The following is a 14,044-nucleotide window of genomic DNA, read 5'->3' as shown; positions in this document are numbered from 1 at the left end:
GGTGATGCTGGGCTCTGTTCCTGTCTGGGGCTGCAGAGGGTCTGCACTTTGGGGTTGTAATTCAGGTTGATGTGTAAATGGCTGCGGGAGGAGGGGATGAAGATTGAGTGCCTCTAATGAGAAGCATTTCCTGGTGCTGGACTAAGGCTGGGAGCCTGGCCTGAAGCACATACTGACTTGGGCCCGCCTCGCTGGCCCTGGTGCCTGCGCCCCTGGTAGGACCAAGATTTAGGGCTTCTCTGGATGGGCCTCACGGAGCAGAAAGGAGCCTTAGCAAGGGGAGACCGAGCCTCGCACCTCTCTCGAGATGCCAGGTGCGGCCACTTTCTTTTCCACAGGGCCTAGGCTGGGGGCAGGGGCATCTGGAGACCTGGGGACTGGGTCTTAGGGGTGAGACGCCTAGGGTATGGAGGAGGAGGGGAGGATGGAGGACGGCTAATGGAAGCAGGTGGAAGGGCTGCCGAGTCCCAGCCAGGGGACAGGCTGGCTGGGATGGCCCCGTCAGGGGGAGGACCCATCAACTCACAGATAATCCCAGAACGGGCTCCGGGATGCCCATTCATATTCATTATGTGTGAAGTGGCGGTTGTAAAGTTAGCTTTCTCTTCGTTTAGCTGTCACTGGAAAGAAAAATATGAGCTGTGGGCAGATGCCCCTGGATGGGAGCCAGTAGCTGGTCTCTGGCCTCCCCGTGCCCTCCCCGCCAGGGCCTCCCCCACCCGCACAGGGCCCGCTCCGGCCTCTGCGCCCTCTCCCAGCCTTGCTGCTGGATCTCGGGCTCAGCCTCCTTTTCTTCTCTGGTCTGTCTCTTCCCTACTTCTGCGTCCTTCGCTTTCACGGATCCTTTCCTCTTCCCTCTTTCTCAGCTGGGAGCCCGAGGGAATCGTGGCTTCCTGACCGTTGCTCTGTCTCTGGCACCCAACACAAGGCCTGGCACAGGTGGGCTCAAAATCTGTAGAACAAACGGATCTTTCTCTCTGCCATCTATCTAACTGTTGTGAGACAAAGTCCAAAATTTCGCTGGCCACTCCTTGGGTGAAGGAACTTTTAGCGCCGTGGTCTTAGCCCTGGAATTCGAAGCGCAGGTCCGTCATCAACCAGCTGGGTGAAGGTGGTTCTGCTGATCAGCGGTGGCTGCGGCCACCTCTCCCTACCTCCCAGACCCTTCCCTTCCCGATGGACATGGGGCTGGACTCAGAGCCAGCATCAGGACAGAGAGGAGAGAAATCGCCAGGAGCCAGGCCCTCAGATGAAGGGGAGGGAAGAGGACAAAGACACTGGTTTCCTCCAGGGTGTGCCTGAGCCTTGTTGTGGTGACGGTCGTGGCCGGCACATCTGATCTGATGGGGGACTCGCGCCCTCCTTGGGAACCAGCGCGGCCCTGGTGTCTCCGTGGGCTTGGGTTTCTCTGTGCCTGGAGGAGGAGGCCCGGGGTAGGGGAGCTGGGCTGCGAGCTGAGGCTGGGCCGCTCTGAGCAATGTGGTTGTGTTTACTGGGAGGGTGGGAGGGCCAGGCCTGCTTTTTTCCTGCCTTGCAGGAAGATAAGGCCGAAAGCGGGGATGAAGGATAGAATGGGTAATACTCTGAAACCACAAGAAAGAGTCCTGGCTTTCGTCTCTGCCCTACAGCTCAGACGTGTTCCTGGGGCGTCTGCGAGCAGGGAACGGCTCCACCCCCACTTCTCCGGGGTCCCGGCCCAGGGGAGCTCAGAGCCCGCAGTGGGCTCCCCAGACTTCCATTCTGTCTCCCCCCCCCCAGCCCAGTGTCAGTTCAGTCACAAGTCTATCTCAGCGTTCTCACTCCCCTTCCTACCCCCAATTTTCCCTTCCAGATGGGCCCAGCAGCCCTAGAGCCAGGCCTTTCTCTCCCCCTCCCTGTGCCAGCTGAAGCCACAGGGACCCTCCAGGCAGGTGACACAGCCAGGCATGTTACACATGGGCTTCCGGTTCTGGCCACAGGCCCCTCTTCCCTTAGCTTCTGGGATCCCTGCTGGGACCCTGGGCGGAAGAGCAGCCCCAGAGCCACCTTAAGTACACAGTCACCTGGTATAAAAAATACTGCCACTTTTATTTCTATGCTGGGCAGCACAGTTCTGACAAAAGTATCTTTACAAAAGTGGGGGTTGGAAACTCAGGGGCTGAGTCCGTGGAAATCTGTTTTATTCTTTCCAACATCCAATAAGTGAACCAAGGGAGCCTATGGTTTCCATGGCATAGCTCTGGCCTGATCCTATGGAAGAGAATCCAAACATTGGGTGGTTTCTGGTGTATTTCTGCCCCTTGGAGGGGAAGGGGACTCCAGAACATGTTGTGGGAAGGGGCACAGTCCAGGAGTAGAAATGGCAGAGAAGGGGAGAAGGGGGTCTCACACCTGGACCTCCAGTTTCCAGGGCTTGTCCGCACAGACACTGGGTGTGCGCCCCCTTGTGGTGGGAGGGGGAAGTGAGGCCGGCCCTTGGCCGTCTAGACTCTGCTTTCCCCTAAGTGGCAAGGAGCTCCTAGTTCAGCCTGTGTCTCCTTCCTCCTATTTTCCTGCTCTCCCAGAATGAGGAGCCAGTTAAGCGGTGTCAGCTGGAAGGATGACAGAGTCAGACCCAGTCTGAAGGAAGCAGGGCAGCATCTTCTTCCCTCCAGCCCAGAGTCTGGGTGAGAAGGCCCAGTGTGTGGTAGGAGGCGTCCTACCTGCTTTGAAGCCCCCTCTCACCTGGGCAGCCCCACCTTATTCTAAAAGACTCCATAGCTTCTTCCCTCCGGAAGCCTGAGGGTCCCAGTGCTCTGGCAGGGCCTCCAGGAGCCATCTGGGACTTGGAGCAGAGATGTGTCCTCTCTGGCATCCAGGCCGGGGTGGGGTGGGAGCAGCCGGGAACGGAAATGGGGTTGGGCAGCTCGAAGTGCGGTTCCACGCGACAGATCACGTGGTCCAGTTCAGCAGGTTGGGCGGCTCCTTGGGCTTCACCCTGAGTGAGATGAGGCTTGGAGACTTATAGTCGCCATCTGGGGAGGGCTCAAAGCTGTGGGCCCCTAAGGCAGGGGAAAAGCTGTGGATGGAGTAGATGCTCGGGGGGGCTCCGGGAGAGGCCGGCACCCCCATGAAGCCAGCCACGTTCCCATGCGAGTGGGGGTATGGGGACATGCACGGGGAGGGGATGCCCTCTGGAGACACGAGGCAGGGGCCCCCGGGGCTCCCAGACCCTGGACTGGGCCACAGCGCATTCTGCAGCTGAAAAGAGAAAAATAAAGCCCATGAATGAGGAGCCTCAGAGGCCACCTCCCTTACCTAGGGGCTCCCTCTTGCCCTTAGGGCTCCAGAAACTTGGCAAGAAAACATCACTTGATCCGAGTCTGGAAACTGTCCCCTCCTACCCCCAGCACTTACAGGCATCTCAGAAGGCCCCTGCCACTGCTTCTCAAATGAGATTTCCTTCAGTGATTCCTCTGTACCAGCTGCTCTGCACACATCACTCCTGAGACTGCTCAGAGCCCGTCTTGCAGAGGAAGAAGTGATTTCTCCACAACCCCACGGAGTCCTGACGCTGCTCCAGGTCTCCCAGGGGCCAGAGCTCATACTCTGCGGGCTTCCCCATGGACTGGGCGGGCCCGGGCCCTGGGCAGCGTGGGCTCTCACCTGGGGATGGCTGTCGGTTCGAGGCAGCACAGAGATGTCATAGGCAGACGTGAAGGGGTTCCGTCCCTCCTGGATCTTCCCATAACGCTCGCGCTTCCGCCACTTGGCTCTGCGGTTCTGAAACCAGACCTGGGGGCAGGTTGGGAGAGGTTGAGGGTGTGATAAAGCAACCACGAGGCATGGAACCCACTGATGGTTGTGTCTTCCTGGGGGGCAGCGGGGGGAGGGAGTTGGCTCCAGGCTGGAGGATCTTGCGTTGCAGGAACTTATAAATTCACATCGTTCTCAGGGCCAGGGAGGAGAGCCTGGGAGGCCCAAGCCCAGAGCAGGTTTATTGGCCCTGTGGGCCCTCCCCCACTCCCTGGACTGACTCACTCTGGTTCTCCAGCCTGGCTGTGCCTGGTAAGGGTGTCACTGAGGCCTGTGGCCTCAGAGGTCCTGGGCACTTCCTGGGTGTACCAGCGCGCATGCATTGGGTTTCTAGCCCCCTGCCTCATCTCCTTTCCCAACGTACCCACCTCACTGCATCCGAGAAATCTTAAAAAGACACTTCTGTTGAGGTCCTGGTCCTGCTTAAATCCTCAGTGGCTCCCTGGAGACCTCAGCCTAGAGTCCAGCTCCTTAACAGTGCCCCTTGGCACTGATCCCTGGCCCTCTCCACAGCCTCATCTCCTGCCAGGCAACAACACAAGCCCTCCTAGCTGCCTCCCACCCCAGCTTGCCCTGGAAACACTGCTGCCCCGCTCTTCTCTGCCTTTACCCAGGTTTTCCCTGCCTCTGCTCCCCACTTCACCCCACTACACACACACACACACAGCTGAGCTGGGCAGCTTCCACTGGGCTTCTCAGCATCATGCTCATTGCATTTCCCACATCCTGTTACCGTGATCTGTTTTGGAATCTGTCTTTCCCATTCCCTTGTGAGCTCTGGGCAGGCAGCGGTGGCATATCTGTGTGCTGTGCCCATATCTGGGAGAGTCCTGTCGTCTGCTCTGTGCCCTATGTGGCTGGTGCCCACGTTTTGTATTTCTGTCATGTAATAAACTTTTATGCATCGGGCACTGGCCAAAGCCAAACCAAACCAAACAACAAATCCTCCTGCTCTCTTCAGCTGGGAGCCACAACAAAGAAGGGGTGTGTGTGTGTGTGTGTGTGGCTGTGTGTGTGTGTAACCTCATCCTAGTCCCACTCCCACATCTCCTCTCCTGCAGACAGCTCAGGCCTGACAGTTAAGCCGAGCTGGTCCCAACGCCTAACCCAGGCAAGGCTGGGGAAGGGCGGCTACCTGACTCGCCTTTCTCTCCTCTCCACCCGCTGCAGGCAGATGGAAGAGCCTAGAGCTGCTGACCATTGCCTGGGAATTCGTCCCTGTCACCACCCTCTCTCCCCTCTGAGCCCTGAACCTGCCCCCTGCACTGTCCCTCCCAGAGGGGACAAGGTCTATGGGTGGTGTCACATTCCTGTCAAGCATCCCTACACTTGGCCTCAATCATCCGGGAAGCTTCTGGACTAGACTGGGGTTGGGTGGGGGGTGCTTGTGGCCACTCCTCTACCCCTTCAGGATTGAAAAGCCGAGAAGAGCAGTGGGGGAAGTGTGCTCTGCTTCCCCAAAGCGGTTCCATAGGGGCAGCTACTCAGACGCCTCCCCCAGAGGCTTGCTGGGCTGTCTGGAGATGCAACACCTGGGCTTCTGTGGCCTAGGTGAACTGGGGTTGCCTTGAATGGCCCCAGGCCCTGAGAGCCCAGGCACACAGACCTGGAGGTCTGCTGCGGGTGCCAGCTGGTAGGAATATGGAAGCAAGAAGAGCCAGCAGGAAAGGGGAAACCGCCCGTGCCCCTCTGGTCCTATGCTGAATCCAGCTATAGGTCCTTCTCTGCCGGGCTGCAGCTGGTCTCCTGATAGATGGGATGCTGGTCCCCATATTCTGCCAAAGCGGGCCCTGCCCCAGTGCCCTCACAGCCTCCAGAGGGGCCTCTACTGAGTCTCCTCTGCCCAGAGAGGGATGCCTTTCTGCTTAGGGGTCACCTCCTCACCTTTGCCGAGAAGCCCAAACCCAGCCCCTCTCCCGTGCTTCCTGCTTGGCATCAGGCAGCCGCTTCGTATCAAGCTGGTTCAGAGCAGGGACGCAATGGCCCAGCTTCCTCCCGGGCCAGACTCTCTCTGAAGCCTCCTTTGCCGTCTCCGCCTGCCGCCTGCTCCGGGTCCTGCTCTCTCTCACTTCCAGCACGTCTTGGATCTGGATTCCCTTCTCTCCCTTTCCCAGCATCCCCGCATCCTCCCACCCCATCCACACAGGCTGGGCTCCACCCTAGTGACGCTGGCGGCAGCCCCATCCAGGAAGCCCCGGGGGGCCTGATCTTTGTGGGGAGGGAGTTTGTTGTGGGCAGGGGCTCCTGGCCAGGCTCTCCCAGCCACAATCTGGGAGTTGGCCGGCCCGAGGTCACTGGCTCAGGATGGATTTGAGCATCACTGATCCTGAGCCCCCTGCAGGGACCCTCTCCGTTCTGGGCAGCTCCTTGGAAGCAGCTCTGAGGCGTCTTTAGCATCCCACTGCTCCCAAAATGCTGTCACATCTGTGACTGTCAGAGACAGTAGGTGGTACTATCATTCTCTTCTCCTAACTGGGAAACCAAGACAAAGAGATTCAATGACAGGCCCCAAATGGCCTGGTCAGCTAGGAAGTGGCAGAGGTGGGACTCCCACACAGGTCTCCAGGAGGCTGTCACCCCATCCCGTGCAGCAGCCTCCACCCGGGCCACAGGCCAGTGGCTGCAGCAGAGCCAGGTGTGGAGGGAGCCCAGGAGGGCCGGTGTCCACCTCTCCCAGCCCTTCCGTGGCCTGGCTCACGGTCTGGATGGTCGAGGCTGCAATGCCCTCACCTGTACCCGGGCCTCGGTTAGGTCCGTGCGCAGAGCCAGCTGTTCCCGGGCATACACATCAGGGTAGTGGGTCTTCTGGAAGACTTTCTCCAGCTCCTCCAGCTGGAACGTGCTGAACGTCGTGCGGTTACGGCGCTTCTTGCTCTTGTTCTTGGCCAACTCCATGGAGTCAGGGAGTCCCGGGGACAGAGGGACACGCAGGCTGGCCAGGCAGGGCCCTGGGGAGCCCGGCAAGTTAGAGGGCCCGTCTCTGGGGCCCCCGCGGCAGTCCAAGGGCAGCTGGGGGAAGCTGGCAGCTTTGGAGGCCTTCTCTTCAGCTGCAATGGAAAACACAGAAAGGAGGATGGAAAGCGAACGGGGGTTTGTGGGTGGACTGAAGGGAGGGGGAAGAATCTTGATGCTTCAGTCCCCGCCTCCCCCTTCCTTCTCCCTCCGTCCTCCCAGCAGCCACCCTCCAAGGACGCCTGGCATTCGCAGGCCTGCCTGCCGAGCCTCCAACTGGGGAGGGGGCCCTGGGGGACCATCGCTCTGTGGTCTGGGCGGATCTGCTGGAGGGTTCGTTTCGGGGAAGTGCTCTGTGGTGGTGCTTCCCACAGGGTGTGGAGGTGCCAGCATTGGTGCCATGGCAGGGCCCAGCATAGGGCCAGGAATGGGGTGGTTGGCATCGCCCTGCCCCTGCCAGGAAATGCCTCCTTGCCCCTAATGCTGCAGGCCTTGGTGCCCATGCCCCTGCCCCCAGGGCCGGACAGGGACAAGGACACTCAAACCACCTTTGGCTGATCTGGCTGTGCCTTATTCTCTGAACCCCAAGTCTCAGGACGGTGTCAAATCCCCCTGCCCTGGTGTCTGAAGGGCAAGATGGGGCAAAGAAACTTCAGGAGGGTTGTCCGATTCCTCCAAAATGTTGATGTCTAAGGCAAGGACTGCAGCTCCAGCAGTTGAAAGCATGAGACAGGCTGTGCTCAGAGACAGGAGGTGGGGGACAGTGTGGATGCAGCACAGCCCACAGCCCATCACCCTGGTCGCTGTCAGCCCCCTCCCTCCCTGGGAGTTTCGGCCGGCTCCCCCACGCAGCCTGCTCACCCTCGCTCACAAAGCTTGGTACAGCTCCGCCACGACGGACGGGGACATGGGGAAAAATAGGTCACCCTGATCACCCCGCCCTCTCCCTCTGGCGGGGACCCCCAGCAGCGTCGTCATGAAATCTCTTCTCAACAGTCCTCTGGGATGGCAGGAGCGACGCCACAAAGACGCCCCACTGACTCACACAGCCCCTTCCCTGGCCCCAGGCCCATCCCCAGCAGGGGCCTGGCCCCCAGGAGGCCCAGGAGGCTGGCACCAAGAGGCAGTTTCTTTCCCAGGACTTGGTGTGGGGTGGGGGCAGGGAGGATGGGACAGAGAGATGGCTCTGGGGTTCTGGGTCCGGTGCATTCCCTTCTGCACCACGGAGAACAGGCTGGGCAGGGTCCCCTCAGCTGGAAGGTGGTTGGTGACCTCCCAGGACCACCTAGGCTGTGAAATGAGCTCAGCTTCAGGAGTGTGTCCTGGAGGTTGGGTCCGTGAACAGTGACAGCCTGGATGCCAGCCCTCTGTCGTAACCCAGGGGGGCGGGGGGAGCACAGGAGTCAAAAGGTGTCAGTCCCTGACTTCTGTGCCTGGCCAGGACATTTGGGTTCTAGGCTTAGTTCCACTGGGTAGGACCTTAGGAAGGAGGACTCAATGGATGTGGACACAGACAATTTTAAATGATCAGTAAGACTGGAGGGGACACTGCACATGGAGCAGGCCTGAGGGGGAGGGGTCTTGGTATCTTGGATTCAGAGGAAGGTCCTGCTGGACCTCAGGCAGAAAAGGGCATGGGTGGCTCAGAAATGGAGTCAGAGAGGCACTGACGTCACTGTAGACAGCTTGTCACAGCTCCAGGGTCTACTCAGCTGCCCTCAGTGTCCGTCCAGAGGAAGTGACCAGATCTGCAGTTCTGGAACTTGCCTTTCTGACCTAAAGCCACACAGCTACCAGGGTAAGGGGTGAAGATGCAGCAGGCCTTCTCGGAAGAGCTATCCAAAAAAGGGCTAAGCCAAGACAGAGTTCCCACTGTGGCATAGTCGGTTAAGGATCTAACATCATCTCTGCAGCAGCTTGGGGTGCTGCCGAGGCACAGGTTTGATCCCTGGCCGGGTGCAGTGGATTCAGGGTCTGGCTTGAATTTAATCACTGGCTCAGGAATTTCCATTTGCCTTGGGCACAAAAAAGGGGGGTGGGGTGGGCCAAATCTGCTGGCCACCCATGCCTGCCCATTCTCCAGCCCTCTCAGGGGACCAGAGAACATCTCCCCTCTTTTTGGCCATTGCCCTGAAGCCTCTCCCTCTGCCTGGAGGACTCCAGGGTGAGGGCAGCATCCCCCTCACAGAACCAAGCAGCCTCCCCAGGAGCAAAGCCCAGAAGAGACTAGAGATGGAGGTGGGATAAATGGAGGGCAGCGATCAAGGAAAGGCAGGGCAGAAACAGAAGCCAGCAGTGGGAACCTAAGCTTGTCAGGGGAAGGATGCGCTGTAAGGCCCAGAGCGTGGTGAAGCTGTGCACCGGCTCTCTATGGCAGTTACCTGCACCTGCTGGGGACACCAGGTGACTGAGGAGGTAGGGCTTATTATGTTGGAGACTGGAAGCCTGGAGCTCAGCACCGGGGCGTCCATGGCCTGCACAACCACAGAACCACAGCACCAGTCTGTCCAGGAGTCAGGACAAGTGGAGTTCCTGACTCCGCTTCCATGCCGGTTGCACTCCCCCACCCAGGGGCCGCCACAGCCCCTACTCCCACCGCCTTGAAGTAGAGGCAGCTCGGGAATGGCACCGTTTGGGCTGCCTGCCTACGGAGATCCCCAGTGTCCCCCACGGATGGCGTTCACTGACACCGCAGAACCATCCATTCATCTTTTCACCTTTCTCTGCAGGCAGGCTCCGGCCTTTGCCAAACGACCCTACAGCCTGGGCTTGCGCAGCTCTGAAGCCGGTGTGGAAATACACGCCCTGTGTAAACCATCAGCGGGGCCTTGCTTCTCTCCCTGAAAGCTCCAGCCTTGGCCTAGAAGCTTCAGCGGGACCGACGACTTGGGACACTCCCCGAGGTTTGGGGCCGGCCCAGGGAGCGCCGCCCTCCCGGTTATCCGGCTCAGTGCCTCTTAGGCGGCCAGCGAATTGCAAAGCTAGGGGACAGACTGACGGCAGAGCCGGAAGGAAAGGCCAGGCACTTCTCTGGCCCTCTGGGAGCCAAGCGCGGAGGGCGCGAGGGTTGCTGACACCTCCAGGAAGCGACCGGGGTACAGACCGGGGAAAGGCGCTCTCGGCAAAGGGCGGCCCAGGGCTGGAGAGAAGCGCGGTGCGCCAGGCTCCTGGGCGCGCAACTGCCCGGCCTCGGAGGCATCGTGCTGCAGATGGGGCGCAGCTGCGCGCTCACTGGTCTGAACTGGAAACGCTCGGAGCTCGTTATTTTAAAAGCCGGGCATTCGGCGGCTTCCCCCTTTGACCAACATTCCCCACGAAGCCGACTGCGCGGCCAGAGTCCCCAGGGCCGTCCCTCCCTAGCAGCCCAGCTCCGCCGGGGGGACGCAGGCCTCCCGCCCGCCCGCCGAGTTCCGGCCAGGGCACGGGGGACGCCGGCCGCGGCCGGGGTCTCTACCCGGGCTCGGCTCGCACCCGCCGCGCCTGCTTTTCGTTCGGTCTCTCCTCCGCTCAACTCAATCGTTGGATTGCCTTCTCCCACTCGTTCCCATTTGGCTATTTTCTGCTCGTTCAGGAGGTCCCTTTTTTCTTTCGTTTCGGCTGCTGCTTCCCTCTTCGTCCGTTTCTCCCCTCTCCATTTACCCGCTTCGTTCGATCCTCCGCTTGCCTTTTTTCCTTCCATTCGTTCTTCATTCCTTTCCGTTCTGCCCGGCTCGCCGACGGCCTTTTACCTCTCCTTCTCGCCTCTCTCCTCTGTGGTTTTGTCCAATTTCCTTTCCCTTCTTTTCGGTTGTTGTTTACAAACGTTTTGCTTTTCTTTCCACACATTTCGTTGTTGACACCCTCGCCGTCGCCGGGTTCCTCCGCACCGCTCATTCGACTCCAGCGCTCTGAGCGGTTGGCTCGGCGTCTGAGCCTGTCGCGGTCCCGGCGCCCTGGCGGTCCGTGCAGGGTCCTTTGCGTCCAGCAGGGACGCGGACCCGCGGGGTGGGTCCTGTCTGACGCGGCGCGCGCGCGCGGAGGCAGCCCGGGTACCTGTCCCCGGCGGTGCTCACGGCGCTGCGCGGCCGCCGCCGTCTGGCTGGGATCAGAGGAGCCAGGCCAACTGCTTCTCATTAAGTCCCAACTGTGGTTTTTATCAGGAGAGCCTCTTTCAAAGGGCACAGACACGAAGCTCCGTAGACTCGCTCATTTCCTCCGCTGACCCCCACACACCTCCCTGGCCTCTCCTACACATTCCCACCGCCCCGGCTGCGCGGAGGCGGGAGCTGCCTGGCCACTCCACGGAGGCCCGCGAGGCGCCTGCGGGGCGGCTCTCGGAGGATCCAGCTCTGGGCCTAAGCTGCGGGATGTGGCAGCAAAAACGAGGCTGGCGCCCACACTGCCGCAGCTCGGCCAGAGCAGTGGGCGGCGGCCGGGTGGCGGACCCGCGCGCCAGGCCCCGGCGTCCAGGCGCGTTCGTGGGAGATGGCGCGGTCCAACTGGCCTACGCGAGCCGTCGGCGCTCAGGGGGTTAGGCCCGCTCCCGGCGGCCCGCGGTGACAATCCGGCGCGAGGAAGCCAGGACTGCGAGAAGGGCGGCCATCGCCGTGCATAACGACGGGGAGGCCAGGTTAGTCTGGGAAATAAGAACACAGTTATTCCGTATTGAGAATGGCCCCGGCACTGCGGGAGCAGCCGCGGCCACTGCCCCGAGCGCCTAAGGCGCAGGAGGCAGCGCCCTTCCCGGGGAGGCCAGGCCGCAGCCCTCGGTTGAGTCAGGCTTGGCCACTGCAGGTCGGGGCCCCGCCTCAGAGCCCTTAGCGGGCACCAGACACAAAAGCCGCGCTCCTCTCCCCGCATCCGTGCTCCTCTCCCCGCCAAGTTCTGTGTGGCGCCCGGGCCGTGGGCCGGGTCGGGGCTTCGGGGTCGGTGGCAGTTCCAGCCCGACTCCGGCCAAGCGCGATCTCTCTTCCCGGTTCTGGCCGCTTTTGGGCCCGAGTGGGCCCCGGGCCGTCGCCGCTCCACTCTGTCTCGATCTCCCGACCCCCTTTCCCGCCGCCAGAGGCACGGGTGTCTCTGGCTCCCGCACGGAGCTGGCTTTCGCCTGGCCTGGACCCGCGCGGGTCCGGCTGCAGAGGGAGCCGCGGCGGGGGCGAGAGGGGTAAAAAGTTAAGAAATAGGCGAGCGGGAGAGGGAAGCGGGGAGGCCCGGGCGGGCCCGGGGAGGGAAGAGGGGGAGCGAGTCGGGGCTGCGTGCTACGCCCCGCGCCGCGCGTTACCTTCCGCGGGGCCCTCGTAGAAGTGGCCGCCGTTGAGCGCCGGGCCGGGCCCGAGGTCCTGCAGGTACTTGGCGGGCGGCTTGGCCGGCTCCGGAAGGTAGGGCTCCAGGGGCCCGCAGGCCGGAAAGCGGGTCAGCCGCGGGCCGCGGGGTGGCGCGGGGTGCAGGTGAGGCGCGGCGGCCGGGGTTCTCTGCGGGCCAGGAGGCTCGTCTCCGGCGGCCGCGTAGGGGCCGGAGTCGGGCCCCACGCCGAAAGGCGCGCAGCGCTCGGGGTCCATGCCGGCTCGGGGCGCACAGGCCGCCGGGGCTCGGGGGCTCGCGCTGCCCGCGCGGCCTGTGAGCGCCCGCCAAGGGGGAGGGACCTGGGCGCGGGGGCGCGGAGCCCCCGGGAGCGGCGCGCGCCGCGGGGGGCGGGGGGCGGGGGACAGGGGAGGGGGCCGCGTTCTGACTTAATGCTAGAACCATCCACGTCACGTGCGGCCCCGCGCGGGTTAACCCCTCGGAGCCCGGGAGCCCCCTGATTCACTCCAGTCCCAGTATCAGAGGCCTTTGGAGAGGCGGGGGGCGGGGGGCGGGAGAGCCACCCCCCCTCGAGGGCAGAGTCCCTTTTGTCTGCCCATCTTGATGAGTCCCTTCTTTAGAGCTGCACCCTTGGCCCTGATATCCAGCCTGGAGGCTCTTGGCCCTGGAGGGGTGAGGCAATTCGGAGGTAGAGTCTCCCCACCACCTCCAACAAATTCTTGTGGGCCTTGCCTCCGGACAATTGCCTGGGATAATGACCAGGCGGTAGGTCGGGGCTGGGAGTAGGAAAAGCGTTGCCTCCACTAGAAAGCTCCTGTTTCTCTGGGGGGAAGGAGTCGTTGGGAGTGTTGCGTGGAAACAGCTCTAATCTGGCAATGGGAGCTGGGGAGCTGGGCACTATCGTTACTTAGCGGTGGGACCTTGAAGGCGCCGCTTCGTGTCTTCGGGTGACTGTGGAGGTTGGACCGAGTCAACTCTCACAGTCTTTCTCTGTATTCCTGATGGGTTTCAGAAGCAGAGGCAGACAGCAGGGCTCTCAGGGGCAGCGCAGGACTGAACAGGGTCCAGCAGAGGTTACCTTTGGAGCAGGTGGAGGAGTACCTAGAGGCTTTTGCCTTTCGATAGGGGGCATGGAATGAATGCCTTTTATGACTGCAGGTGATGATGAGCTGGGAGTGCCTGGGGACCCGGTGGAGAGGGATTGTGTGCTCAGGGCTCTGCTGCCCCCGCGGCCTGCCATTTTGGAGGGAGGCAAAGGTAGGACCATGTCTCCCAAGAGGTGAGTCTTCCTAGCCAAAAGGAAGCATTGGACTAGGGCAGTGGCTTAGAATTTCTGAAAAGTGAAACAACTTCCACCCTACCTAAGATCTGGGAAGAAACACCCAAGGGCCCTAGGCCCCGGCTCACTTGTGTGAATTGATGAGTCCCTAGGTCTGGGTTACAGCGTTTTTATTTTCAGTGCTCCCAGAGAGGGGTGTGGAGTCAGACATCATTTGTATTTCATTTGAATTCTCAATTTTTAAAGGAATCCAAGAGGCCTGGTGTGAACACCTCCCTCTTCCGCTGGAGGCTTAGAGGGGGTTTCTTGGCTGTCCTCAGCCAGAGTTGGGCTGTAAATCAAGGCCAAACAGGAACCAGAAGCCTTGCATCTCACAAGTAGTCATTAAGCCATTATTAAACATACCGTAACTTCTCTGAAGCCTTATTGGTTTAAACACCACATCGGAGGCATTATGGCCATTAGGGCCCCTAATCACAGACTGCAGACCAGGGCAGTGAGATGGGAGCACCTGGGGCTGCTATTTCCAGCCGAGAAGGAGGCTTCGCTTGGAATTCAGCTTCCTCTCTGGCCTCACCAGGGGGATCCATTCTGTAGGATCCAGTGGATCCCAACCAACTTGTGTAGATCGCTTTTGTCATTAATAAGGGTTTTTCAGTAGTTATTGGGTTAGTAAATCAACTGTACCTCCGTTTAAAAAATCACAGTTATTGGGTTAGGGCTGTAGATATTGTTGACTTTTTTAGGAGTATATTAATGTCT

At 60.8% G+C, this 14,044-nt stretch overlaps 1 protein-coding gene across 2 annotated transcripts; it reads right to left on the bottom strand.

Moving 5' to 3' along the window:
* Positions 1-2,043: 2,043 nt before the first annotated feature.
* Positions 2,044-12,342, bottom strand: ALX3 (ALX homeobox 3). Of its 2 annotated transcripts, XM_047785078.1 has the most exons (4): positions 11,984-12,342; positions 6,505-6,821; positions 3,625-3,753; positions 2,044-3,219 (listed from the first exon to the last, which is right to left on the bottom strand). In XM_047785078.1, the coding sequence occupies exons 1-4, from the start codon at positions 12,258-12,260 to the stop codon at positions 2,911-2,913; spliced, it is 1,032 nt and encodes a 343-aa protein (XP_047641034.1). In that variant the 5' UTR covers positions 12,261-12,342; the 3' UTR covers positions 2,044-2,910. The 2 variants fall into 2 exon arrangements, with proteins under 2 accessions (XP_047641034.1, XP_047641035.1); XM_047785079.1 differs by lacking the exon at positions 11,984-12,342 and having other exon boundaries at positions 3,376-3,753; positions 6,505-6,742.
* Between the last annotated feature and the right edge of the window lie 1,702 nt (positions 12,343-14,044).

This window comes from Phacochoerus africanus, chromosome 6, assembly GCF_016906955.1.
Source record: "Phacochoerus africanus isolate WHEZ1 chromosome 6, ROS_Pafr_v1, whole genome shotgun sequence".
In the NCBI taxonomy this organism is placed as follows: Eukaryota; Metazoa; Chordata; class Mammalia; order Artiodactyla; family Suidae; genus Phacochoerus; species Phacochoerus africanus.
The sequence above is the reverse complement of the archived record's forward strand: the minus strand, read 5'-3'. Positions and strand labels throughout refer to the sequence as shown.

Excerpts from the sequence above, each read along its gene's own strand:
- ALX3 (XM_047785078.1), bottom strand. The coding sequence starts at position 12,260 with ATGGACCCCGAGCGCTGCGCGCCTTTCGGCGTGGGGCCCGACTCCGGC. Across the intron at positions 6,822-11,983 it reads CTACGAGGGCCCCGCGGAAG|CTGAAGAGAAGGCCTCCAAA; the intron begins GTAACGCGCGGC and ends TTTCCATTGCAG. Across the intron at positions 3,754-6,504 it reads TAACCGAGGCCCGGGTACAG|GTCTGGTTTCAGAACCGCAG; the intron begins GTGAGGGCATTG and ends ACCTGCCCCCAG.